Genomic DNA, 26,618 nt, shown 5'->3' with positions numbered 1-26,618 from the left:
TTTTACTCATTCCCCACAGTCTTAATCTTTTACGCACTTTCAGGATTTGTGCTATTGCTTGCTTAATCCCCACATTGTTTTCATGCTTCTCAGACCTACCCTTTTCTTCCCTGGCCAGTTGTACTCTTCCCTAAAACAGTGCTGACCTGTCTTTGCTCTCTGTGTCTTTCTTTGTCCCATCTTCACCTCACTTTTCCAGCTGTCTCCCTCCTGGCTTTCAGACTCATTCACATCCACTCCTACCCCTTTCTCCAATCCTGCATGATGTCCCTCTGATGGCCCTCTGTCGGCCTCATCTCTCTGGCTGTCATTCCCCTGCTATCACTGTCTCCCGTTTTGCTCTAAGACTTATTTCTGGTGCCTTTGCTGAGCCACTTCTGGCTGTCAGTCAGTCACAGCTACTGTGGCTCAACAGAGGCACAATGACCCATTGTGTAGGGCTATATGTTAGGTGCTTTAATGAGCCCTTCTGACACTGACCTTTTGAATCCTCTGATCCCTTGCAGAGAGCTCCTAGGCCTTGCTTTCCTTATTCACCAAGGTATTCCTTATCATCTGCAAGAAGCTGTTTGGCAAAAACAATCACTGCGTTTGTTTTTCTTTACATTCATCTCAGCATTTTTCTTTCACTACTGTACCTGGACACCATCAAGACAGTCACTGAGACACAAAAAAAGTGTTTGTATGTGGCAGGTTAGAAGCACATTTCGGGGTAGTCTAAACAGTGTCAAGCAGACTCAGGAATATACCATGCAGACACAGTCTTCAGACTCCTTAGCTTCTTTGTGAAACTTAGCAAGTTGACTGAGCCTACAGTGTGATTTATCAAAGTAATTTAGGCAAACGCATATGATGTTTCTCAGACATGAGAAGAAACAGAAAGAACTTCTTGTTCAGCAAATCTCTGATCCAAAACATGTGTAAGAATTTCTTTACTAATACCAAAAAAAAGGTGTTGCATTTATTTACTACAGATATTATAATGTCTGCTTTTCTACTTTCATTCTTAGAAATGACTGAATAGTTTGGGTTGAAATTGTCCAAAAATTTTTAGCACCTGCCATGAGAAATTTCAGGCTGAATGGTTCGAGTAAGGCAAGGTCATAAACAACAGGTTTTAGAGTAGAAATTGTCAAAAAAACTAACAGCCTCAACATAATAGGTGGCACTATGTTTCTGGGTGTTTCAGTTCAGGATATTCCAAGTAACATAGCTACATCTGGAGAATAGTGCCTACTTGCAAAACTACTGTACATAAGCAAGATTATTTGAGAGTAATGGAAACTGTGCCCAGCTGCACCTTCTCTAATTAGGCAGAAAATATTTGCTTTTAGATTGACTTTCTCAGTTGCTGTGTCCTGCTATTAAAGTAATTGGTCTCTGTTTCTTTTCTGACCCAGAAGGGGATACAGATAGGGGTAGTCATCTCACTTAACCAGTCTAGCAAGGAACTGCCATGCTCTCATTCAAAACCTTCTCCCAACCCACATTCCTGCCCCAGTTTTAACCAGGTAAGTTTCCTGGTAAGAAAGAGGAGCTGTGAATGCTGTCCTGGCAGCACCAGGACTCATTCTCTGTGAATAACCACCATGCTCATAAGTAATAACAAGAACCTTGTGATTAAAGCAGAGGCTTGGAGTCAGGAAGCTTGAGTTTTTCTTCTAAATGTATTCTGAGTGACTTTGTGAATCGAAAACAGAGGACAGAGTCCATGAGTTCCTGGTTACAGCAGAATGTATGAAGCATTAGGCTTTGAAGTAGCTTTTGTCTTTGCAGGGAGCAGTGCATCCTCCAGAGAGCAGTGAAAACTCCTAGAAGAATGCAGACACATATCATACTAATCTCCCAGGAAAGTGGCTGTAGTTGGATAAAAGACTTAAACGTAGCATATTATAGAAGTCGGTGTCTTGTGCATGTGGCCCAGGGGATGGAAACCAAAGGCTCCAAGTTAAGCTTCTCATCAGAGGGCACAAGTCAGTGTACACCTCTGTAGCCAAGTCATTAGTGCTCTCAGAAAAGGAACAGTACTGGAATCCAGTACTCTTTTTTTTTTTTTTTTTTTTTTTTTTTTTTTTTTTATCTTGTTTCTACTTGGGTTAAAGTGGATCAGTGCCACATATTATCAATTCTAAAAATCCCCATTCCCCATTAAGTGCTGAAACTACCGAGCTGCAGAACCAGGCTCTTTCCAGTCCTCTAAAACTCAACTTTTCTCTGTCTATAGAAACGTTCACTCTAAAGAGATACAGGGAATTATTTGCCTCAGGTAACATACAGACCAGAAAAAGACCCAGAACAGAGCCCAGTCCCTTACTGCTCCAGTGCCAGCCATTCAGCTGTTACAAAAGCAAGAAACCTTTGCAGCTGCCAGTACAAATTCTGCAGGCTTCACCCCATCTGGTGTTCAGGGCAGGCACGTGGCAGTGAGAACATGCTCTGAAGCGAGCTCCTGTGCTGAGGGGTGCCAGCCCTCGAGTTCTGGCTGCATTCAGCTGTGAGGCACCTCAGGGCCTGTGCAAGGTGAGGCGCTGGCAGCCACCACCCCAAAGCTCATTATGGGTACCTGAAAACAGTAGGGCAGAAACTTCAAAGTCATTAGTGGACCCAGTCCATTTGGGCACTGGCAGGATTGGACAAATAACAAGAAAAATATTTCATTATTACACTTTGGATGTGGATTTTTAAACCCTTATAAAATCTGAGCCTTGATTAGGGGTATCCTCTTCAATTGTAACATGAAAATCCTCATTTGTTATTATTTACTGTAGTCTGCATAAAGCCCTTCGCACAAGTCCGGAATGCTGTCCTGTAACTCTAAGCAAGGAGCAGAGCACCACCTGGTGACATGACACAGAATTACCCACCTGCTACTACTAAATGCAATAAAGGTTTGATTCGGGCATGTTTAAAATCCAGGAAAAACAAAACAGAACAACAACAAAAACACTATTAAATTAAAATATTGTTTTGTTTTGTTTTGTTTTAAATCCCGTTCTAATCCTGAACTATTTGCTATCGAATATAAGATAACTTTCCCATACTGATTGAAAGAATACACTAATTCTGATGCTGTTTGGTAAAAGCAGACCTTACACTTGATTCTGGTAGTTTTCCATGAACTTCATCTGCCTGGAATCTGAATTTTTTAAAAACACTTGCTCTTCTTTCTGCTTTGCTTTATTCACAATAAGAATGTAATGCAAAGCTTAAGGAGAATCATTCAGAAAGAGGCAAATCAACAATGAAAGCTAGTATTAGCAAGCCAGCAGTTCTAGTAGTTCTAGAAGTTCTAGCCTTCATCCTTGGCATTGTTCTTTCAGAATGATTTTTCTCAATCAGACAAGGAGGTTACTCCTTCTGTCCAAGTTACAAGTTATTAATAATTTTGGTTATTTTTCTTGATATAATCAAAATACTTAATTTCTCTTACAGAAAAAAAAAAAAAAAAGAGCATCACATGAAATGTCACATTGGTATTTTGATGGAAGATGACTTCTTTTTTCATGTATTTTTAGAGTACAGTACAGCAAAGTGAAGGAAAAGTTATTTGTCTATTTAGGTTCTACAGACACAAAATTACTTGTGCAAGATGTATTAAATCTTAAAACTTCATTCTAAGTTTCCTACATTATGAAGACTCTACAAACTGATGAATCATGAACATTAAAAGGTACAATGCTGATAAAGACAGCTGTGAGTTGCCTGGAAATTAAAAGGTTTAGAAAACCCTTTTTAAAACAGTTTTTAAGTTTTTAGCAACCCTATCTGTCATGTTTGGTCTGAACCACTTGTGCAGGGGGTTAAACATAAGGCAGAATTGTGCTGAGCCCTATTAAATCAGTGGAAAAAGTTAATTTAAGAAACTGCACGGGTTAACTTTTTTATTATTAATAATTTATTTATATTTATTTTCTTCTCTTTGAAAAATGTATTTATTTTCAGTTAGCATTGAAAAAGCCTGAAATGCTCTGGGACAGAGACTCATATTCTCTCTCTCTCTTTTCTCTCTCTCTCTCTCTCTCTTGTTAAATCTGAGTTTCTGGTATTGTCAATTTACTTGTATCTGTGCTAGTTTGTCACCAGTATTTCATTCTGCATGTGAATTTGAACACTGAGGTAAATTCTTTCTTCTAAGCAAAGCCAGTCTTGTGCTCTCCATCCTGTGCAAGACAGACCAACTCTTCAATGGCTTTTCACAACAGCTTCAATATAATTCTGTTTTATTGCAGTTGCTGATTTTGTATTGCTGAAAAAGCACATTATTCCATTGACTGTCAAGGTAGAGAACAATAATGCACTTTATCTTTTTGATTTTGTAATATTAGCTTTCTCTACTTTATTGATTTGAACACCTATCTAAAAAGACAGCAGGGACGGCACTGCACGGGAAAGGGCTGGCTGCAGCCGGGTGGTGGTTTCTGCATTCACTGGCCATTCCACTCACAGGTGCTGATCTAACTCGGGGTGGTTATTTCTGTGCATGCTAAATTCATGTGCACATCCCTCAGAGGCATGTGCGATCTACAGTGCCAGTGTAATGTAACTGTACAAACATACAGAAAGAGACAACACAAAGCCCCAGCGCAAGCTGGCCGGGCCCCATGGCGGTCTGCATTGCGGCAAGGCCGCCGGGACGGCGGCTGACCCGGCGAGGGGAGGGAAAATGCCCTTTCCCCGGCGGCAGGAGGAGCCACCGCGGTGCCGCTGCCCGGCCGGGCGCTCCTCCCGGCAGGGCCCGGCCCTCGGCCCCGGTGGTGCCCCCGAGCGGCCCGGCCCGGCCCGGCCCGGCCCGAGGGAGGGAGGCAGGGAGGGAGCATGGCGCGGCCTGGGGGCCGGCGGCAGGTGAGCCGGGGGCTGGTACCGTGGGGCGGGCGAGCTGCCAGGCTCGCGAGGGCAGAGAGCTGCCAGGTGTCGGGCATTTTAGGTGCTTTCGGAGGATCTCAGGCGTTGGGAGCTTGTTTCCTGATTTCACAGTCGGCTTTCTTTCATTTTAGGATTCTGGAGAATGCGTTGCTGAACTAAGGGAATGGAGACCGGTCGTTTACAGAAAGTGCACGGACCCTCTGTGGCTGCTCCTTTTCTTCCTTTTCTGGGCCGGTTCGGTAAGCGTGCCCTGCCCGGGGGCAGCCCAGCCCCGCAGCACGGGGCCGGGGCCGGGGCTGGGGCACTGCTACCCCGGGGGGCTCCTGCACCGCGCCGCCTGCCCGCACCTTCGGGTCCTGCCCCTGCGCTCCGTGTCCCGGGACTGTGCAGGGCTGGGATACTCGGAGTCTGCTTTCTGTAAGCTCATCAGGCTCCCACTGGACTCTTGTTTCTACTTATTTCACTCTCTGCACCTTTTTGTCCTGCAACATGTCTCTCTTGGTCTGTCAGCTGGGTTTCTGCCCTGTGCCTGGAACAGCACACCAGCTTTGGGGAGCACGCTTTGTCTTTCTTAAGCATGAGTGTTTTTTCACGACGTTTCTGAGGCTACTGAGGAATGAATACACTATTAAATCAGTTTTAGATTCAATTCCTAATAACTGCTTTAATGGAAGCTCATGCAGAAGAGCATATACACATCTTGAGCGCTGCATAAGCTGAAGCAGAACTTTGTGATCAGGGTGGTTGGTGGGTTTGTTTGTTTAGATGTGCTGTCCTATGCTTGGCGCTTCGATCAGTGTAAGGCATGCTAAATATTAAACCTGTCAAACGGTGAGGATTTAGGATTTTTGTTTGTTTTCTCTGCTACTATTCTTAGTGTTCAATTTCTGTAAAATACTTTTGTTTAATCTTATTTTTAAAAGACTTGAGAAAAAAAAAAAAGGTAATACTGATTTATTCACATAGTGGGGAAAAAAAAAAATCACGCTATTGGCTCTGTGGAAACGCGTATCACTGACATGTAGAGAATGACACACCCCTCCAGCAGTCATGCAGCTGTCTATTGCTTAACAATATTTATGGCTTGTATGCAAGTCTGTACCTTAAAAAAATAATAATTCATGTGCACACAGTGCTTGCTGCACTGATGGCAATGGTCCTGTAATTTCTATCTTTAGAAGGTTTACCACATTTTTATTTTTTTTAAAAGCATATTTCAGTGTCAGCTCTTTTTTTTCTTTTTTCTCCTGAAAAACAAAACAAACAAACAAAAAACAAACAGGTATTTGCTTTGTAAAGAAACTGGATCTGAAAATAACTTGTTACTGTAACAAGCATCACACACACAAGTAGTATGCCAACTTTAATTATGGAGTCTCTACAAAGTTCTCCATGTTAAGACAACAGTAACGTGAGCATAATTTAAATAGTGTTATTTAAATAGTTACAGTGCAAACACATAAGCACAAATGAGACTACACTGAGAACTAAGGAGGCACATTTACTTGTTTGTGTATGAGACTCAGTTTCTGCCCAGATACCATCTTTAGTCATGAGTGTTAAAAGTAGAATAACAAAGGCACTAAACCTTAACTAATAAAGCAGTTGTGCTGGGTCTGATATGTGTGTGTGCCATCTCTCCCCAGCACAGCTGATACTCAGCTACTCTATGCAAAGAAGCAGTGGTTAATGAGGGACAGAGAAGACTTGCTGCTGCCAACAATTTGTATGCAGCCATAGAGCCAACTGTTTTGTCCTTTATATATGCGAAATGTATTTTACGCCCCATGGGACAGAGGAGATGATTAAATCACCAAGTTCCTCAGCTGGAAAGCTGTAAATAAGCTGTTGGGTAAAATGCCCAACACTTCAGCTTCACAGAATTACTGCTTCTCGGTACTTGGAAAGGTTCTCTTCAAAGGGCATTTTGGCCCTCATGGGGTACACGAGCAGGGTATATGCTGCATTCCTAGGCAGAGCATCTTATGTTGACGAAGTGTTACTGCTACTCAGGTAGCAGAGGTGCTTAGCTGCCCCTGAGGTATCCTGGGAGCTGACCTGCAGCGCTGGGGCTGTGGTGATGCAACAGAGCATCCAAAAGCTCGGCGCAGTGACACCTGAGTTCACTATGTAGTTCTCTTGAGGTTTTTCGCGTGTGGTAAAGAATGCACCTTCCTGAAATTTAAGATAACCTGAATTTTAATTATTCTTTGTTTTTAAAATACACTTCAATAGCAGCTGCAATGTCTCAACATTTCAGCAGATGTTAGTGCCCAGGTGTGTCTTGAAGGGCACTCTGAAATATGTAGCAGTGGCTACATATGGAAAATTACCACCTGAGTGACCTTGCCCAGGGACACACAGGAACTTTGGCAGAGGCAGGATTTAGCACCTTACTACTTCTTCCAATCATTTTAATCTGAGGTCCTATCTTTCTTTGTCTGTGATGTTCTGCTAAATAAATTCGCATACTGTCTTCGCTTTCTGCAAGATAAAGGAAGGGTCTAAGGAGACAACAGGGCTTAACTTGTCCATATGACTTGGTCTGGCCTTGTTCAGAGGGCTGAATTTTAGATTTAACTGTTTGCCTTCACAAGACAATAATGCATGTGTTAAAAGAAATACTTATTGAATGGGAGGGAAGGGCTATCATAGCATGATTTCATATGAAAAAAAAAATGTTTTAATAGATGTTTATAACTGGCTATGCTGTGATGGCTGGTGCGGCAGAAAGACTTGTGCTTGGATATGACAGCTTTGGGAACATATGTGGTAGGAAGAACACTCCTGTAAAAGGGGCACCCCTTTCTGGACAGGACATGACTAATAAAAAGTAAGTACGTCAGATACTGTTTAAATAAATCTAATGTTTAAGAAGGGAGCATAACTTCATACGATATATATCATCTAGTTGTCAATCATTTTCATACATATATAAATACATGCTTAACTTTAAAAGCAAATAAGATATAAGAATTGTGCAAAATGGTAAGGGAAGCTAAAAATTTAAGATGGAATTTGAAAAGGTACTACATCGTTATGCTTTATGCTGATTTTTTCTTAGATAGGGTCTTAAATAGGACTTCAGACAGACCAGCAATCATTCTACACAGACAAGTGTTTGAATTTATGGAAGTTTAAAAAAAGCTGAAGTTGCCAGTCATTCTGTCGACTACTGTGTAAGAGAACGCTTGTAGAGCGACACCCACCCTGGAAGTTCCTGATTCCATTTAAGAACCTAAAATGAAATGTAAAGATATAGCATATTCGCAAGTTGCTTCTTAACTTTAGCCTGCAAACTCCGTTTTTTTTTCATTGTATGTGGAAAAAGTTTCATCTGCTTTGTAGCACTTTAAAAAGATGGAAAGAAGACTCAGAATTTAAACCTATGAAAACCAGAAAGCTTGTTTTTTGAAATGAGGATCTTTTTGTCTTTCTAGGTATGTGTTCTTTCTGAATTCATGCAGCCTGGAAATGCAAAGCCTCAAAATCAGTTCAGTTTCCTTGTGCGTGTCTAGTTGTCCACAAGAGCAGCTCAACTCTTTGGAAGACCTCCAGAGTTTTGCAAGGAACAATGGTGTGCAACAGGGAACATGAGTATCTAATGTATCTGTAGAACAGTTGAGAAGATTTCACTTTATTATTCTTCTGTTTGCTACCCTAGGGAGTCATTTCTTACCATTAATTTCCTGAGCAGTCCATGGCAACAGAAAATAAAACCTCGTCTCTGCTTTATTTCAGAGCCATAGTTTCTAGGATTGTTACAGGTCACTTTTGCAAATTTAAAAGCTGTTGATTCATTCCTGCACGATGCTGAGATTATCCAGCAGAAAACTGGCTGCTGAGAATGAACTAAATTGGTTTGTTGGGGATGCCTGTATGTGAACAGAGCTTACATGCTATTTGAGAAACTTGCCTAAGTGGTTCTTTTAAATTTGGTTAAAACCATGATGGAATTATTAATTCTAGATATACATAGGCAGTGTTGCCTTTTTTGACATCAGAGCCCCAAATATGCTATTTTACCTAGACTTTTTTTTTTTTAATTTTTCTACTGTTCAAAATGAATATGATGTCAGAAGTAGCTATTGTGCAAAAGAGGCAGCTCCAGTTTATTCATTTCCAACATGTAAGTAAAGTAACCTGTGGCCCGTCCCTTATGCCACAGTGTATGCATGAACTGCGGACCATACAGATACTAGTGGCTATTTTTATTGGAGGTCAGAATTCCATTCTTTTTGGTTTTGTTGATTTTTTTGGCAAGGGTTTCTGTTTAAATTGACAACATTTGTTTTAATTTCATTTTGGGATATTTTGTCATCATTTGGTTATGTACAGAAAGCTGTGAACACCTGTGATACTGTGTAAGTAATTTCAATGTAACTGAATAAAATGGCATGAAATTCCATCCACATGCTAAAACTGCTTGCATATTCATCTCAAGGGAGAGGGCAGTGTTGCATTTTGAATGGCTTGAATACAACCAGCATTTCTATCCTAGAAGCATTATATAATGGAGCAGAGTACCTGGCACTATTTAGGCAGAGTCAAGAAAATATTAAGCTTCTGGATAGATGTATATTCTGTTCTAAATTATGAGGGACCTGGTTCTATTGTAGCTTGTGTCAATTTAGGCTTTTCTGTTGTCTAAAGGAGCAAGAGTTTAAAGCTGAAGTACTGTACTATGGAACAAACAGTGTGCCTGTGCTCAAGGAAGATCTGTAAACGGTAATTGAAGTTAAGTGTAGAAGAAGACAAAAGATCCTGTAGAGGTTGCTGTAGATTTACCCATTAATTCTAATGGGTAACTAATTCTAATCTACATTCCTACAAGAATATCAGTGATGAATATGACCTGCTAAGGGATTAAAGCAGAAGTGCGAACAAAACTTAATGTATTTTTTTCCAAAATTATAACTAATATTAAGCTACCATTTCTCTTATTTCTTAGGTTCTTGTCTTTGTGTTTACAACCTGAACGTTTCCAGCTACACACTAAATCCAAAGGCAGCTGAGTTGTGTCCCACACTGCCAGTTCCACCAAGGTAAGGATTAATGGGTACTTTACAACACATTTGAGTCCAAGCAGCTTCTTAAGGGTTCTTAGTTCCTCACATTTTGTAGCTGACATGATGCTTTACAATCAGAATTTTGTTGCTGTGTGTGCCTGTGAACTCGCCCGTGTCATGTCCCACAGAATGAACAAGGACTGCATTCTCATCATCCCTCCACCCTTTAGAGATGCTTCCTCTCCAGCTCAGGGTCAGAACGCTCCTCATGAGGAGCAGCTTATCTCCTGCACAGACTCCCTCAATGCCAAGGAAGAGGAGCTGTGCTCTCAGACCTGGCTTGTTACCCTGAACCCAGAAATATTCTGTCAGAATCATTTCATAGCCACCTGGCTTGAACCGCAGGTCTGTGGATGTCAGCATCTAACATTCTGCAGCATGTAAAAAGTACAGATGTCAGTTTAGTTGTATTGTTTAATTTGTTACAAATTAGTGAGTCAAAATCCTTAAACCCATGATTTTCAATTCCGCTGTCATGAAGATACAGCAAAGAATTGGAATCTCCATGTCTGCGGAGCAAAGTCCTCTACTGCTCTGAACAAGAGAAAATAGAAGGGGGGAAAAAAACACAGAAGAGAGCAGGAGACATATAAAAGCATTATACAGTGGATCAAAGAAAGACATGTAAACTGATGAAAAATATGGTGTATTTTACTTATTTCTTTGACATTTTAAGCCTTTCTTTATTTGGCAAGGAACTTACCATATACATCTCACACAGTAACATTTCACAGTAGCAGCAAAGCTAGTCAGAGAGACCTCTCCTTTTTAGGTAGGGATGTCTCTTTGTTGTAGTGTGGTCTTGCCAAAATAGGATGATAAATTCAATAAGCTGGCTCTGAGAGCCAGATAATTTCATATGTAAATATTAGGTGGTGGTAATTGTACATTACAAACATTGTTTTGGAGCAGCTTTGAGAATACTTAAATATCCTCAAAATGATGCAAAATGTTCTTGGTCTAGAATTATCTACAACAACATAGTTTACAGCCATGCTAGCAGGAGTTTAGGTTTCCCATAAACACATGGGAGCAAAGCAGACAAAGCCAGATTAGAAACAGGATAGGAGCTACATGCTGATGGTGATTGAGATAGTAATTCTCCAGGTTGGTCCTGAATGGATGTTCTAGCACAGCAACACAGGTATGGTGCTGCCAAGAGTTTATTTTGCAGATGGAGCATAGAAGTACTGTCTGGCCACTTGTAACAGACCACTGCCATGCCCATTGTCCTGTTGTGTCAGACTCTGTGTGTAAGGTTTTGTCCCAGGCAGGGAGGAAAACTGGTAGGTTGCAGATTGTCTGAATGCTGCTGCAAAAGTGTATTGAGGCTGCTGGAAGGGCACTGCAGAGGGCTTGAAAGGGAGCCGTGGAATAGATTGCTGTGAGTTTGAAACTGTTTGTCCAGTAATGAAAACATTTTTCATCATCTTTTTTTTTAACCTTCCAGTAAATCTTTTCCATTATTTAATCGGTGTGTTCCACAACATCCTGAATGCTATTCCAAATATGCATCTGTCTTAATAAGTATGGTTAATGAAATGGATGTTTTTCACCGAATTCTGAGTGGAATATTGGCAGGAAGAGATACTGTGATAGGACTGAGTGTCCTTGCACTAGGTAAGGTTACAAATAAAAAATGAGGTTATAAATAAAAAGTGAATAATATTCAATTAGAAAGTGAGGTTTAAAATGTTTCTATGACCTTTATAGTTTTTTATTTAAAAGTACTGACCTTTTTTACATTTTCTGGGCAGAAATGTTTTCAAGGAAGAGTTTTTGTTCCTTATCAGGAGGCATAGACTGGTGAAATTCAGTGCTAGCAAATACCAGATTCTGTGTTCCTAGATATGATCATATACCTTTTTTCATGGGACTAAGAAATTGTTGATAAAAAGAACAATAACATTAGCTTTAACATTTTGATTTTTACTTTAGTCTTTATATATAATATTATTGAATAGCCAGTTATTCCCAAGGTGAAATATTTGAGTTATAAACTCTTTACTAGAAAGTTATAGATAACTGTTTTAAATGTTTAAAAGGTCACCAACTTCAGTACATGCTGTTGCTTTTGAGACCACCCTTGCAAAGTAAAAGCCCAAATTCTACAAGAACCTTAAACTTAACTATAATATAAATAAGAGTTAAATAGTTGGTAACACTAATAATAAACTTTGTGTATTTTTCAGCTTTCTGTTTTATAGTGGTTTTAACCTTCAGATTCATTCGGACACTTCTGGTCCATACTTTGATTGCGCTGGTTGTATTTGGGTTGTTATGTAAGTATATTTACCTTTTAGTGTATGCGTAGTTAAAGCACTCATCTCACTGAACTGAAGGAGGGACAGCTGAACAAACAGCTGTCCCTTTTCTCCATGGCCCTCCTCTGTAACCTTAAGCTTACCCCAGCCATTTCCAAACTGAGTCCTGCTTGCCTTGGGATGCCAACATCTGGCTGTGTTGTTCCAGCTGCTAAGTGTCGGGGTGATGATAAGATTGAGTTATTTATAGATGCCTGGAAATGACATTTCTTTTGGCAGATGAGTGCAGTTACGAAAATGCTGCTGTTTCACAGAAAGTTTAGTGAAATTTTATATCGCCTGCTTTGGAAAGGGAAAACTGTAGGAATGTGTCCAGCTAATGCTTGTCATTCCATAACAGTTAGCTTCTTATTTCCTCAACAAAATTATATGGCTGAGTTTTAGCCTAGCTCCTTCTTCTGGGTTTGTACCTCAGACTAACAGACCATGATGTGAATTTTCTTTGTGATCATGGATACTGTACCTCTCATACATGACAGCTCCTGAGCGGAGCTGGGTATAGGCAGAAGGGTGAGAAGTTCAGGAGGGAGGTGGGACGCTGCATGCTGCAGCCTGGGGAGCACTGCCCACCTTCACACTGCTTGTTTGCTGCAGTTGTCTCAGGTGTCCTCTGGTGGCTCTATTATGACTACAGAAATGATCCCAGCACTGAACTGGAAACACAAAAGGAGAACGTAAAATTTCTACTTGGATATGCTATCTTCTCTACAATAATTACAGTAAGTAGTAGTTTACAGTAAGCAGTGATGGAGGCTGTAACTAAAAAAATTGAACTACAGGGGTTCTGCAGCAATAAGAACAATTCCTCATCCATTTCAAATTTGAAAAGGAGAATCAATGATGAGATCTGCTTACACTCGTTTAAACAGTTTTATATCTTCACTGTGAATTTCATTTTTCATCGCAGGGCTGTGTCACACTTGTATAAGCAGCATTAGCACCAATTTTGTAGAAATGCAGGAGTTATGTTCCATCCCCATTCTTCTGTGCATCAGCTAGTTGGAGAACCATGGCAAATGAACAGAGTGGCTCTGGCTCCTCATGAACGAGATCTGTGCCCACCGTGGCAGAAGTAGAGGGGGGTGGCTCTTTCAGGCAATGAAAGGGGTAGGTGAAGCACAAGCAGCAGTGTGTAGGCCTCAAGTTACAGTGTTAAGTTCTGCTTTTCTCTCACTGACCTTGTTTTCCAACAGAAAACCTGACTTTTGCCTTCAACTTTTAAAGACTTTTTTTTCACTCTGATGTTGCAGTGTTAGTCATTGTTCAATACAAGCGTACCATTTGTACTTGATGAGACATTTGTCAAAATGTTTGTATTTTTGTTTTCTTAAAGCAGATCCATAGACTAGAATTCACTGGATATGAACAGTCTAAGAGTTTATAGCGAAAATATAAATGTTACAGATCAGATTTTTTTCATATCCTCTGTAAGTTACAAACTTACCTATTAACTTCTGTTGATAATAAAAGGATAAGAAAAGGTCTATTTGTATACAACTGACTTTCATTCATAGGACAGTGGGAGCGTCTGCTGCAGATTGCTCTTCTCTCATGACTGGTGGCATCTTTGTAGAACAGGCAAGAAAACTGGTGAAGCAATTGCCACTGGTTGCATTAATTATTTTATGAATTCCAGCCTGCCTTTTAAATGTTGTTCATAGTTCCTTGTCAAATACAAAAAACTTGTGAAGTGTGGTGTTTACACCTTGTTGTTGTTTTTTGAATTTGTTTTTGTACTTTGGGAAAACTGAATTATTTAAGTGGAGGTTTCATCTTCTGTCTGCTTTGCTTCAGTGTATACAGAGCTCTTACATCAATTTAGTTTCGCTACTGTTACTTTCTGCAGAAAAGGACTGGACCTCCTACCATTGTGAATGGTGGCAAGCTGACTTGAGTAGGAAGGAAATTTACATGTTCATTACATACAGAGTATCTGAAAGTGTAGCATGAAACATACATTTATGTTTGTTGCTGTAAAGCAAAACAGACTGTTTCCATTGGGTGAACTGCAGTTTTTTGATTCTTATTTTGTTTTAAAGCAGCAATAGTAATATTTCATAGATCTAATTTCATGAAACTAATGATTTTAATTCACAGACTCCTTGATAATATAGGCAACATCTTAGAAAGCATTTCCAGTGCAGTGTTTATGGAATATAAATTTCACATGTGACAACTTCTCCTACTTTTCTTAAGGAAAGAAAAAAAAGTAATATTTTTGTTTTATTTTTTGTAACAGATTGTTCTGCTTTCCCTTATACTTGTGCTAAGAAAGAAGCTTCAGTTCACTGTCCAACTCTTCCAGATTGTTGGTAAAATGATAAGCAGAATCCCTTTCCTCCTTTTCCAACCACTTTGGACCTTTCTGATTCTGATTGTCTATTGGATATTCTGGGTTGCTGTGCTACTAAGCTTAGGAACTGCAGGTAAGTATATGCTTTCCATGTTTTTGATGAATGTTATCTGCTTCCTAAGTTCAGTTCTTAAATATGTGACCTTCTGCTGTTAGTATGCAAAATATGGGCTAGCAATGTTATTTAGCCATTTTACTCTTTTTTTTTTTTTTTAACTCTTGCTGCAGTCTTTGACATTGCTATATTTCTGTGAGTCAGCACTACAGGAGAAATGTTTTTTGCTCCTAGATGTGGGCTTTAGGTTTGTTCTTTCTCAGTTACTTAATTTATGAATAGATGGTGGTAGATATGTATATGCTTGATGTATTTAAATGAGGAAAGTAACATTCTCATTTCGTAACTGCATTAAAAGTTGTCTTCTCTCTCCTGTTAATCTCCTGTGACTATAAACAATGTCCAGATCTCGTGGAGGCAGCACATTGTTTTAGGGCAGTACTTTATCGACAACTGCTGTAATTATTTAGATTGGTACAATAGTACTTGGATCGATTCAGAGGCTCTTGCAATTGTAGAGGAGGTGCTCTGTAGAGAAAGTCAATCATACTGTGAAAGATCTGTAAGAAGAACGGATTATGATTATGGAAATGGTATTACTGAGGGACATTCTGCTATAAGATTTGTCACTGATTGAATCATAGCTAACTTGGATGCTGTCCCTTGGCACAGCATCACTGTCTGAGGGAGGGGAAGGTTATCCTTTTGTGAAACCACCTGAAGGAAGGATGCTAAGCTGGTCATGTATAGCTCTGGGAATAACTCTTCATGCAAATATCAGCTTTTGTCCACAGGAAGCATGATGATTTGAGTGTTGAATTTTTTTGTTTGTTTTTCATTTTGAATTTCTATAGTGACTGCTAGGAGTCAGATGTTGTCCTGTGGGTTGGAGTTTGTACAGAATTGATGCAGGCAGACAGCTGTTTGTCATGGAAGCTTTAGTTATTCTTGTGTGTTTTGTTGTTGTTTGTTTGTTTGTTTTCCTGAATCTTTGCGGTCCTTTGTGTGTGGAGAAGCAAATGCAGCCAAGCTCTTTTAACGCTTATGTTTTATTTTGTTATGTGCTTCCACCACTTTTTGAGCCTGTGGCTGTAGTAACTCCTCTGCACAGGCTTGCAGATCCCTCCAAGGCCAGAAAAGCCTCCAACTTTTCTGTAGCTGAGCCCATTTGCCAAAACTGGCAGTATTCCCCACCTCTGTGGGTCAGGCACCTCACTCGTCTCCCATGACAACTGCTTCCATCTCAGTCTCACCCTCTTAAATCTGGCAATGTACAAAACCCACTTCACCTGCAACATGAGACACCCTCTGTCTGAGTCTATACTGGTATCGTGCATCAGCCAGCCACTGCTTAGGCTAGACCGGGATCTATTTCCCTCCATTTTTCCTTGGAGAGTTATGCAGGTTTGCAAGGATCTCTCTGTTTCAGCTACCATTTTCCCACTAGCTCATGTCCATCAGAAATTGCTGCTTGAAGCACTGTCTGCCTGATGATGGTCTGACCTAGCAAGGCCAGATGTCCAGCCTGCAGTCTCTTTGTGAGTGGTTCCTGCCTAACTAAATAGTCAGACAAATTCACTTTGCTTTAAGGGTCATGGATATTTCTTTTCCATGCTCCTCTGATTTGGGTTTTCCGATTACAGAGGCAGTATTGTGTGCTAGACATACCTTTGAGTGTTAGCTTTTCTGTAGTCTTCATCCCATTTTTGCACATATCAGTTAGGTGGCAGTAATTTTCAAACAGTCCTTGTTGGGGTACCTTTTCACTGGTTCAGACCAGTCCTTTGAGCATCTCCTGGGCTATCAACCAACTGCTCATTTCATGCACCTGCTTGGATCAGAAGCAATTTAAGATAAACATTAACTATAGTAAAAATAGCAGCAGGTAAATAAAAGGAATGATAACACACAGATTTGCTAAATATATAATTAACAAGAACTATTAGAAAAAATACTACATTTTTGATTTTTATCTGAGCTGACACATTACTCACAAGAATATTCATTGGTACTCTTAATAAGCACACGTAGGGATGTGAAGCTTGCCCTTGTTAAATCTAAATTTAGAAAATGCCAGCCGAGTCTGTCATATTGAAAAGCTTTTGGAAATGCAGAAATCATTAAAAGAGTAGAAATATTTTAGCTTATATGACAGAAACAGCTTGATGATAAGTGCCGGGTGGGGAATTAGTCAGATACTTCCCGGAGGCTTTTACAGATTTGCAGGAAAATAGTGAGTTGCACATTATATCTGAGAGCAAATTCCACATGTATTCACAGGGAAATAAAAAACAGTGAAAACTGACTTTGAGAGACTTTTTATGATTTTTCCATGTTGTGCCATTTTCCCATATTGGTTACGTTCTTTGTTTTCTGCTAGACATTTCCATTCAGCTTTTTTTTTTCCTGCCATAGTGGAGAGCAGAATTCAAATGGCTTGTGACTTGCTCTAACATTCATAGTGCAGCAGACATCTCTTGGCTCAGAGGTATTTTACTTTTTTTTTTTTTTCCCTAGCATAATAGGAACGCTAGTGCTCCAAGATACAAATGGCAGTATGGAAGGCAGCATAATCTTGCTGCATAGTAGAGCAATGTTGAAATTTCTAGCATGCTTTCAGTTTTGAAAGAATTGATTTCTTGCAGATATTCTTGCATAAGAAAGGGAGGTCATTTCCAGGCACTTAACTATCAATATATTGCTCATGTAGGGAGTCTAGTAAAACATAAGTTATAACTGAAATCTTCTGCCAGGATATTTGTAGTGTAGGTGGCAATCCTTGTATGAGTTTTCTACTAATAGATAGTATGTTAATACTTAGAAGGGAATGTGTATCTGATAAAGGATCTGTAACAATTCTAAGTTACAGCCTAAGCATGAATGCAGGTAGCAAAATGCACTCTATGAATAGTTTCATTCATTTACCTGATTAAAACTTGAATCCATTGGTTTTATCATTTGTTTGCAAGTATGCTTTTTATTACGATGTCTGTGTTAAATGGTGGCTGTTGTTACCCAACAGATGTAAACTGAGTTTTTGGCAAAGTCCTGGGGCTGAGGTGTTTATATGTAAATAACATGTAAATGACCTGCAGCAGCCTCAGTGCCCACTAGGTGCCGATAAAGTAATGTAGGAAAGGTTTATTTCTGGATCTACTCAGTTGTTTACAGCTGCTCTGATTACAGAATAACTCCTCCTGAGAGGAGCTCGAAGACAACAAAGGCAGTTTTAGCCTTTTAATGATCTGGAGAGGTAATAAAGGATTGTTTTTATCTGGCTCACAGATCAAGGGGTTTTGATGAGGTGACACAGAAGGTCAGTGTCAGCAAGAAGTATGATAGTTGTTCCAGTCCCATACTCTACCCAGTAAACCACATCTTAGATTTCTTTTGTAGCTCAAAACGAGGATAATAATCTCTAGGCTAGATTTGATATTGAGAAAATTCCTTCAAACTTTATTTAAAATTTTCAACCCAAATATGAGTCCTCAAAATGCTGACTGTTAAAGCAGATCACAGTAAGGTAGCTGGTTGCGTTGGTGTTTTAGAATGGCTAGAAATTAAACATCCCATAAATATATATATACATATATGTATATACTGTACTGTTTGGCTAATAATACATTGGCAGACCAGCTTTGTATTTTGTACTTGTTTTCTTTAATCACCCTGTAGATGGAAGACATTTCTTTTGTGTTTTTTTTTTTTTTTTTTTTTTTTTTTTTTTTTAATTCTGGGGACTTTTTGCAACAGCTCACAGATCTTTTCTGAAGATCTCCCAGGATCTGCTCTCTTTGAACAATTTGTTTTCTCTGTTGACAAATAGCTGCCTAGCCAGACTACATAAAATATAGGTGGTTATGTCTTGTTTATGACATTTTGACTTTTTTTCTCACACGTGTATTTTCTGGATCTATATCTTAGACGGAAATACATTAAGAAAGCTGAGAAACTGAAACGTTTATAAAGACACGAGTCTTTTGTATAATACAGAGATGGGCAAATGAAATTGACTTGCTACTGTGCTGCACCTGTTCTTAACATTTTTCTTGGATCTTCACTAGTTATATAATATTTATAGTGTCTCTGCATCTTACAGCTCTGGAGCACTGGATTCTCGCTTGAGCTGTGATGCACCTGATCTTTATGTGAGCACACAGGCACCTTATTTACGTCCTCTCCAAAAGTTAGCGTTACTCTGAGAAGAGACTAACTTCTTGGGAGCTATAGGAACCTATAGATGCCCTTGGAAAGGTACTTATGCACATGACTGGCTTGAAAAACGTTGATAATCCTATTAAAATCAGTGGGACTACTTATGCATTTTAAGGTAGGCACCTGCTTAAGTACCTCAGCAATTCAGAGTCCGTAAGAGCAGCAGAGAGCAAGTGAATTCCAGACCTAGAGATCTAGGAGAAATGCCAGGCTCCACGAGACTTGAGACAGCGCAAACAGTGGCACCAGTTAGAACCATTAGCCGGGTAGGAATGGAATTCAGCTGTGCTTTGGAAAAGCTGATATGTCTTAGGGTTATTGAGTCTTACTGTTTGTGAATTTGTGTGGTGTTTCATTGCAGAACTTAAGTGGCTGTCTGGCACAGCAAAACATGTCTTTCAGCTTTCTAGCGTGCGGGAGCTGTGAAGTCCAGGTGGCATTAATACTATGTATGTAATGCAGGATGAGAAGGCAGCGTGAGATTTTCCTGTAGTGGAGGTGCATCCTACAAGCAAGAGCAGTTGAACTGCTATATAAAGTTGTTCAGTAGCTAAACCAACAATAAAAACCTATTGCTTGCAGGGTCCTTGACATTCCAATTACCGTTGTCTAGCTTTGCTGTAAATACCACTACATGGAAAAATACATAAATAAAATTACACAATAAATTCTGTTGGAGGACGCATGAAGATTCAGTGCATGCTGCCAGAACCTTTCCTCACTTAGCAGTGGGAAGTGCACATTGTATTTTCATGTTAACAGGAACTGATAAACAGGCTCTCGGTATTTTCTGGGCAGTGGTTCTTTGTTCTGATATGCAATTACTAAACTAGACTTCCCAGGAATTTTCATCCCTTTAAAACAGCCTGCTGCTTCAGGCATCAGCAAAAACTTGCAGCAGCTGCTGCTGAACAAGTCTTAGAGTACCAGAGTGTAGCTGGTGATGCTGCCTGTGCACGCTGCCTTCCCTGTCATTGCACTGCTGCGCTGGCTGGTACAACAGCACGGCACGGCATCACACTGCAGTCAGTGCACAGCCAGGTGGAGGAACTGTTCCGAATCCTGCTGCAAACACTTGTGATTGTTTGCATTGTTAACAGCACTGCTTTGAAGTATTTGCAGCAGATAAACATTTGTACTGATCAGAGGTTTTCAGATTTGGTGATTCAGCTGGAGGACTCTAGTTCCGTAAGCTCTTTACTATTGACTTATTAGCCTTACCACTAGGAATGTATATATAGTACACCAGAAGGATTCATTTTCAGCAGACTCTGCTGTGAGAATGTAGTTGGAGGAAAAATGCTCTGCTGACAAATTAAAACTGTATTTCAAGGCTTTGTTGAGAAAGTTTAGCTTATGTGAACAGTAAGAAGAAAGTGGAGTGATGAGGAAAAAGGCATATACTTTTCTCATAAGCATATCTAGGGTAGCATTACAGTTTATATGTGCTGCTAGGACTGACATGAGAAACAGCATTGTGTGGAATTCTGTTGACAACATTGTATATGCACAGTAGGCCCAGCATACAGGGTATCAGTCAGGCACAGATATTTACATTGGTAAACAGATTTTTGTGAGGCAACAAAACCTGTGCAGCAGGGTACAGTGCTGTACATGCAGCCGTGTGTGAGGTTGGCCAGGAAACAAAACCATTGCTGTTGTTACTGCAGGTGGTTATTTTAGTAGGCTGGAAAAAAGCAAAAGGAATTAGTTTACAATGCAGATATTTGCCAATCCTCATGACAAAGCTAGAGAAGCAAAACCAGAAATGTGCCTTTTTTTTGAAAAAGAAATGTTCAGGTAGATTGTATGCTGGAAAACATGGTTAATTCTGCTACCAAACGGCATTATGTCTTTGCATAGAAATGGGGAGGTGGTAGACCTTCTATTTTATTGACCTATCATTTGCACAAATTCCTCAGAAAAGGCTATAGGCTATGGTTAATGAGCATATCTGGGGGAAATTAGTTGGGTGTGCTGCAGGAAACTGGCAGTCTAGAGCCCCTGGAAGAAGCAAGGGTGATGAACCCCGCCTTGGATTCAGAACAAGGAGGGAAGATATAGCACATAGCTTGTTTTAATGTGCCAAAGTAGATGAGTCTATTCTCAAAAAAGCTAAAAAGGATAAATAACTTTTGTATCCAAACTTAAAAACAAGGAGTCAGGGAATGGGGAAGAATGGCTGAGAGTTTGTGAAAAGGGATCTGAGATAAGAGTAATATCTTTTTTACAACAGCAAGCATCTTGCATTTCACAGACTTAAAATGCATTTGAATATAATGGAAGCAGCAGTATTTCTGGGAATGATCAGCCTTACAGCATTGCAAAGAGTTTAACTGTTTAGTTAAAATTGATAACCTTTCAGAAAACAAAATATTTAAAAAAAAAAGTAAAATTCTGTGTTTGCACTTCAGCAAAGGTTGCCTTGCTGAACAAGCCTGATACCTACAGTACCTACAAACACCTCCTTGAGGCCAGTTGTGTTGCGTTGATGCATGCGAGTCTTGATTACAAGAGTGCTGAGAACAAGATTGGCTCAACTGTGGGAAGAATGCTTAGTTTGTAGGCTATAAATCTATTCATAGTCTTGTTCTTTTTTCCATGCCTTTCAATAGCAAATAGTTCTTCTATGAGCATCTAAGAGAGATGAGTTTCTTGTAGTGCTAATGTTGTAGGAGTAAAATAATTCAATTTTTAAAATACAGACACATATTTAAGCTAACCACATAGTAACGATTATGCACCTGTGTAGTGATTTTTGGTCCTTTCAAAGCACTTCAAAATAATTTTGCAGTGCTGCTATGGGGTGGATTAATATTTTTCATAATTTACAGGCAAATGGACTTCGGTTGTGAAGGCTTGTAAAGCTTGTCTAAACCTGATAGCTGAAAACAAATCTTTATTGTTTCTGCTCCTTGCTATTCTTAAGTATGAACTCTGTTGTTGTAGAAAATAGGACAGAATTAAGTGAACCACTTCATAGCTTACTATCTGTGGTATTTTTGAACTTGCAGATGGTGCACATTAGTGCTGGCATTAGAATGCTGCTCCAGCAGTAAAAGACAATTCTCTCTCTTCTTTCGAGCAGTTGGAGTAAGAAACCACTCACCTCCAGAGATCATTTTATTCTGTGATCATGTATATCTTGAAGGTTAATGAAGTAAAGGCTTGGTAAAATAAAAAGAAAAAAAGCAAAATCAAAACATTAAAAAAACAACCATGGGTTATGGACCTAGAGACCTTTCACTAGGAATGAATGTTCTGATACAGTTATTCTGTGACTAGACTTCAAAGTGAAGTGTCATAAATCGGATTGTATAGGGAAAGGTCTGATTGCTAAGTTGCCTGAGTTATTCCTACCTTTTGAGTATGGAATGAATTCTTTGTTATTAATGGAAGTGGAGAGAATTTTATTTAGCTTGCATAAGTGCATTTTTCAATGTTCCTCAATGTAGTAGTCACACTGGAGCGCTTACTACGATACAGATGTCTGCATTATTATTGGCACTGGGTTTGGAGAGGCTTTCCTTATATGCCTGTATTTTGCACAAAGATTGCAGAGTATAGAGAATGTAAACTGAGTTGCTGTTGTTCTAATTAGTAGTAGTCATTAAAATAGTAATTTTGTTTTGTTGCAGTGTTATACATCCTTAATATTTCTACGCACTTTTTCTCTTTTGCTCCTTATAGAGAAAATCTAAAACATTTCATAACTATGAGTTAATTTCAAATTCGATTGAAGAAAACAAAGATATTTTTAGGATGCTTCTGAAGCGTTTCATTACTCAATATTTTAGTAATGTTTTCATAGAAATCTTTACTGATCTGTATTTCTCCTCTTGACTTTATTGGCAGCTGTGCTTTAGACCAAATTAAAACCCAAACTTTACTTTTTGCAAGGTTGTACTTTTCAAAATTCTATTTCAATTACAAAATTTTGGCTTTTTGGTTTTGTTGGAGTGGGTAGAAATAAATATTACTTGAACTTATTTTTTATGTTTTTTATTTCATTGAACAAGTGTTAAGAAAAAGGTTACATACATACTTGCTTGTTCTTCTCTAATGAATTGTATTAATACGGTGATACAATCCCAATCCCAGGTACCGCAAAAACCACTTCAGAAGGACAAGTAGAATACCGAGCTCTGTCTGGAATTTGCTACATGGCATGGTACCATTTTGTTGGCCTTATCTGGACTAGTGAATTCATTCTTGCCTGTCAGCAAATGACAATTGCTGGGGCAGTGGTTACTTGCTACTTCAACAGGTAAGTGCTGAATTGCCTCCTTATAGTTCTGGGGATTTGCTAGCATTTACTTTCAGTCTCTTTCTAGGTAAGGTAGTCTCAAATGAACTGCAGTTTATGCCAGTATTTTGGAATCCCGTTTAATATAAAATTGTGTTACTTGTTGCAAGATCTTGATTTTACAGTGTGAGTGATCTTAATATGACTCACCCCCTACCACTTGAGTTAATGGGCCAAAATGAGCCATGATACAAGCCAAGAGAACATTGTTGACTCTGATGAAATTGCCATTCATAGGGCACAAGGCTGCATTTGACCCTTTTCCAGGAGACTGGAAGCTCCAAATAGGGATGTAATATATAGCTCTGCCATAATTTTATGTATTCATTGGCCATTTGACCTCTTCCGAAGTGTTCATCCCTGCTCTGAGTTTCCAGTTCTGACTGTGTAAGTGCCTAGTCTGCTCCACTTTTTTTGTTCTGTGCAGATATTTTCAGTTAACTGTGAATGCTTTAACAGCCTGTTAAGAACTTCGAGATGTAAAGAAAATTCCTTGAATTTTATACTATAGTGAAAGGTAAAGGTGGAGGAAAAATTCCCACTTATCATGATTTGTACTGCTTTTTACATTTAAAATATTTTAAGATGAAATTAAACTGGTTTCATGCACCTGTGCGGTGCTACCCTGTCACTGTGAGGGAGATTTAAATCCCACAATTGCTGGGCTTTTTTTTTTTTTTTTTTTTGACAATGGGAAGAGTAGTATCTGGAAAGCATTTTTCTTCATAAATATTTCATGAGCTTTCTTCCATTCATTGCTCTGTTCCTCCACTCCCAGCAATGAGGGTTTCCATGTGTGAAAAACTCAAGTGTGGCAGGAGAGGGCCCAGAGCGCTTCAGCCAAAGCAGCTTGGGACAACTGGGACTGGGGACCAGGGAAGGGAGACTTTGGGCTTCACCAACACCTAGATAGCAGGTTTCTGTTGATGCTCTTTAGAACATATCCCTGGATGTTTCAGTTCCAGAGAAAAGCCTCTTTCCAAAAGGTTTCCAAATGGTTTCTACTGTGCCCAGCAGAGATATCAGTACAGGGCCTGCATGCAGGAGTGCTCCAGCTGTAGCAGCAAAGCTGGAAGGTGTAACAGTCAGTGGTCATTCTTGTTTTAAGCAATGTTTAGTCATCCCATTCAGAAGGCCAGGGCAGGGCACTGTTTAACATGTACATTACGAATTCTGTGCTATGATCCGCTACACAGCCGACAGCCATTCCACAGAATGGGTGCTAGTAAGGGTGCTGACAAAACCTAAAATGCTGGTTTTCAAAAGGTTAAGACCTGCTGAGTGACACTGCTACTTTACATCCTGTGAAAGGACCTGATAAGGAAGGAGCTCATAGTTCAAGTCATCTCCTTTTTCCCTATTGAGGCTCTGAGTGCAAGTAACTAGCATGTCTGTGGTTCCCTGGTAGCTGGCTGCTCTTTTCTCCTAAGCAAATTTTATGTTCTTCAAGCTTTAGCAGTTGAATTAGCTTTGGCAGCTGAGTGCTGAGGCACTAAGTGTTCATTTAGGTTGTTTGCTTGGGAAAGCACAGGAAAGAAAATAAGTTTTGCTGCCTTTTACTGTTTCGCATGCTGCAGTGCATATTTGAACAATACACCATCTAAATCCCCAAGGTAAAGACACTGTCCATATCTTCATGCAGAGCAGGGAAGCAGCTGTAAAAGCTGTTGTGTGGTGACTTCTGCTGCTCTGTCAGGGTCTTCCGCTTTCCAGCTATTTTCTACTGCTGCAGGAACTGGCTGTGGAGGACAGAAGGTTCCTGCACCCACTTGTATTGAAATCATTTTTGTACTGCTACTTTTGAGCCCTCCTTTTGCTTGCCAGGTTAAACATACTGTTTTTGAGTGACTTGTGCTTGGAAAAGGAAATGCAGGTTTGGTGTGGTGGTGACCCCTCTTCCTGGTCTTTAGGCTGTCAGCACAGACCTGCAGAGAGCAGGGAAGGGACAGGGAGAGGATGGTGAGCTACAAGAGCAGTCGCACTGCCGAGGGCAGGGGTTATCTCAAGCTGTTCCAGAAATTCAGGGCTTGCCTGCTATGTGTTTTTAATGTATTCCCTGGGGCAGCATCACAAAGGCATGTCACAAGAGTTTGTTTATGATACCTCGCAGAGATGCTTTCTTCTTGGCTTCTGAGTGCTCCGAGGAAATGGCATGGCCTTTCCGTGCGGAAATCTCCTTCCACAGCACATGCAGCCATGTGCTGTGCGACCGGCAGCCATGCCAGGTTTCTGAGCAGGGAGGGCAGGGTGGATCTTTTAGCTGGGTCAGCGTTACAGGTAGTGTACGTTTGACCTGTAGTACCACCACCACAAACTAATTTTGCCTTCTTTGGTTTTAGATGAAACATGAATTTGTGAAATAATGTATTAATTCAATAAAATAGATTGAATGGTTACTTTTTATGACTCGTGAAGAAGGCTCAGTCTAAATATATATATATATATTCTTTGTTATTATTGCTGTCCTACATGAGGGTTTATTTTCACTTTGGTGTGCTTAGGGGTTATTCATGTATTTGCCTTTTTGATTAGATGAGCTTTTTCCTTTCCCTGCAGTTAAAGGAGGGTGGTATGCTAACTCGACCTGTGTCACAGGGATCGCAGTCCTGTCCATGTTTGAGCTTATCCAATAACTAAATCTTGTATGTATGTCACTGCAGAGTGTTGATGATCAGGAAGTATTTGCAGGACTGGAGTTTTCCACCTGACTCTAAGATGCTCAGCACCACGAACTTCCAGTACGAGACTCAGTAAGAGGTGAAATACATCTCCCAGTAAACAAAGCTTTATGGATTTACAATCGAGATTTGCACCAAAGTCATTGAGACATGAGCTAGGACTAAATTTGTAAAGGACTCCTCTTCCCTTTTCCAAGAGATCTGTAGCATTTATGAGCATCCTTTACCCTACTGACCTACCTCATGAAAAGGGTTATCAGCGTGCATGTAGTCAAACCTGTCCCTGTGATGCTGAGACCGGCTAAAAGGGCAATTTGAAGTACACTCTGAGAGCTTTCTGTTAGCCTGATAATGTCTCTTCTGTTACAAATCTTGAAATTCTTAGTACTTCTTTAAAAGCTGGAATTCATATTTACCTGGAGAATATATGATTCGTTCGTTAATACTTCTGAAGTATTTTACAGTAAATCTCTATTTAGGCACTCTTTGAAAAAGGTGAGGCAGGATTAAGAAAACTATAAGCACAGTTCTGAAAAGGAGAAGTGTTTTTGTTTGTTTGTTTGTTTTTTCTTTTAAATACGCAAGTGAGTCTAGGTGGCATTTTTTCATCACACAGAAAAAGTGGTTTTAAAATTAAAGATGAGATGTTTGTGTGATCATTCAATCCAAGGAACTTAGTGTTAAGAAAGGTATCAAATATCACAGAGCTCATAAGAAAATAGACAGTTGGCAGCACTTGAAAAAATAAAGTGATT

General features: G+C 39.7%; 1 protein-coding gene across 4 annotated transcripts in view; it reads left to right on the top strand.

Moving 5' to 3' along the window:
• The first annotated feature begins 4,811 nt into the window (after positions 1-4,811).
• The window catches only part of SLC44A3 (solute carrier family 44 member 3), a 40,719-nt gene continuing 18,912 nt past the window's right edge, over positions 4,812-26,618 (top strand). For 2 of the 4 annotated variants that reach the window (XM_032192536.1, XM_032192535.1), the window contains exons 1-10: positions 4,816-4,842; positions 4,995-5,102; positions 7,554-7,696; positions 8,304-8,440; positions 9,815-9,908; positions 11,383-11,552; positions 12,125-12,214; positions 12,851-12,975; positions 14,496-14,682; positions 22,981-23,146. In XM_032192536.1, coding sequence (XP_032048427.1) covers positions 4,816-4,842; positions 4,995-5,102; positions 7,554-7,696; positions 8,304-8,440; positions 9,815-9,908; positions 11,383-11,552; positions 12,125-12,214; positions 12,851-12,975; positions 14,496-14,682; positions 22,981-23,146 — 1,247 coding nt within the window. Of the gene's footprint in view, positions 4,843-4,994; positions 5,103-5,205; positions 5,695-7,553; positions 7,697-8,303; positions 8,441-9,814; positions 9,909-11,382; positions 11,553-12,124; positions 12,215-12,850; positions 12,976-14,495; positions 14,683-22,980; positions 23,147-26,618 lie in introns of those variants that run through there. The other 2 variants (XM_032192537.1, XM_032192538.1) reach the window with 2 other exon arrangements.

This window comes from Aythya fuligula, chromosome 8 (assembly GCF_009819795.1).
Source record: "Aythya fuligula isolate bAytFul2 chromosome 8, bAytFul2.pri, whole genome shotgun sequence".
NCBI lineage: Eukaryota > Metazoa > Chordata > Aves > Anseriformes > Anatidae > Aythya > Aythya fuligula.
This window is presented reverse-complemented; position numbering and strand designations above follow the sequence as displayed.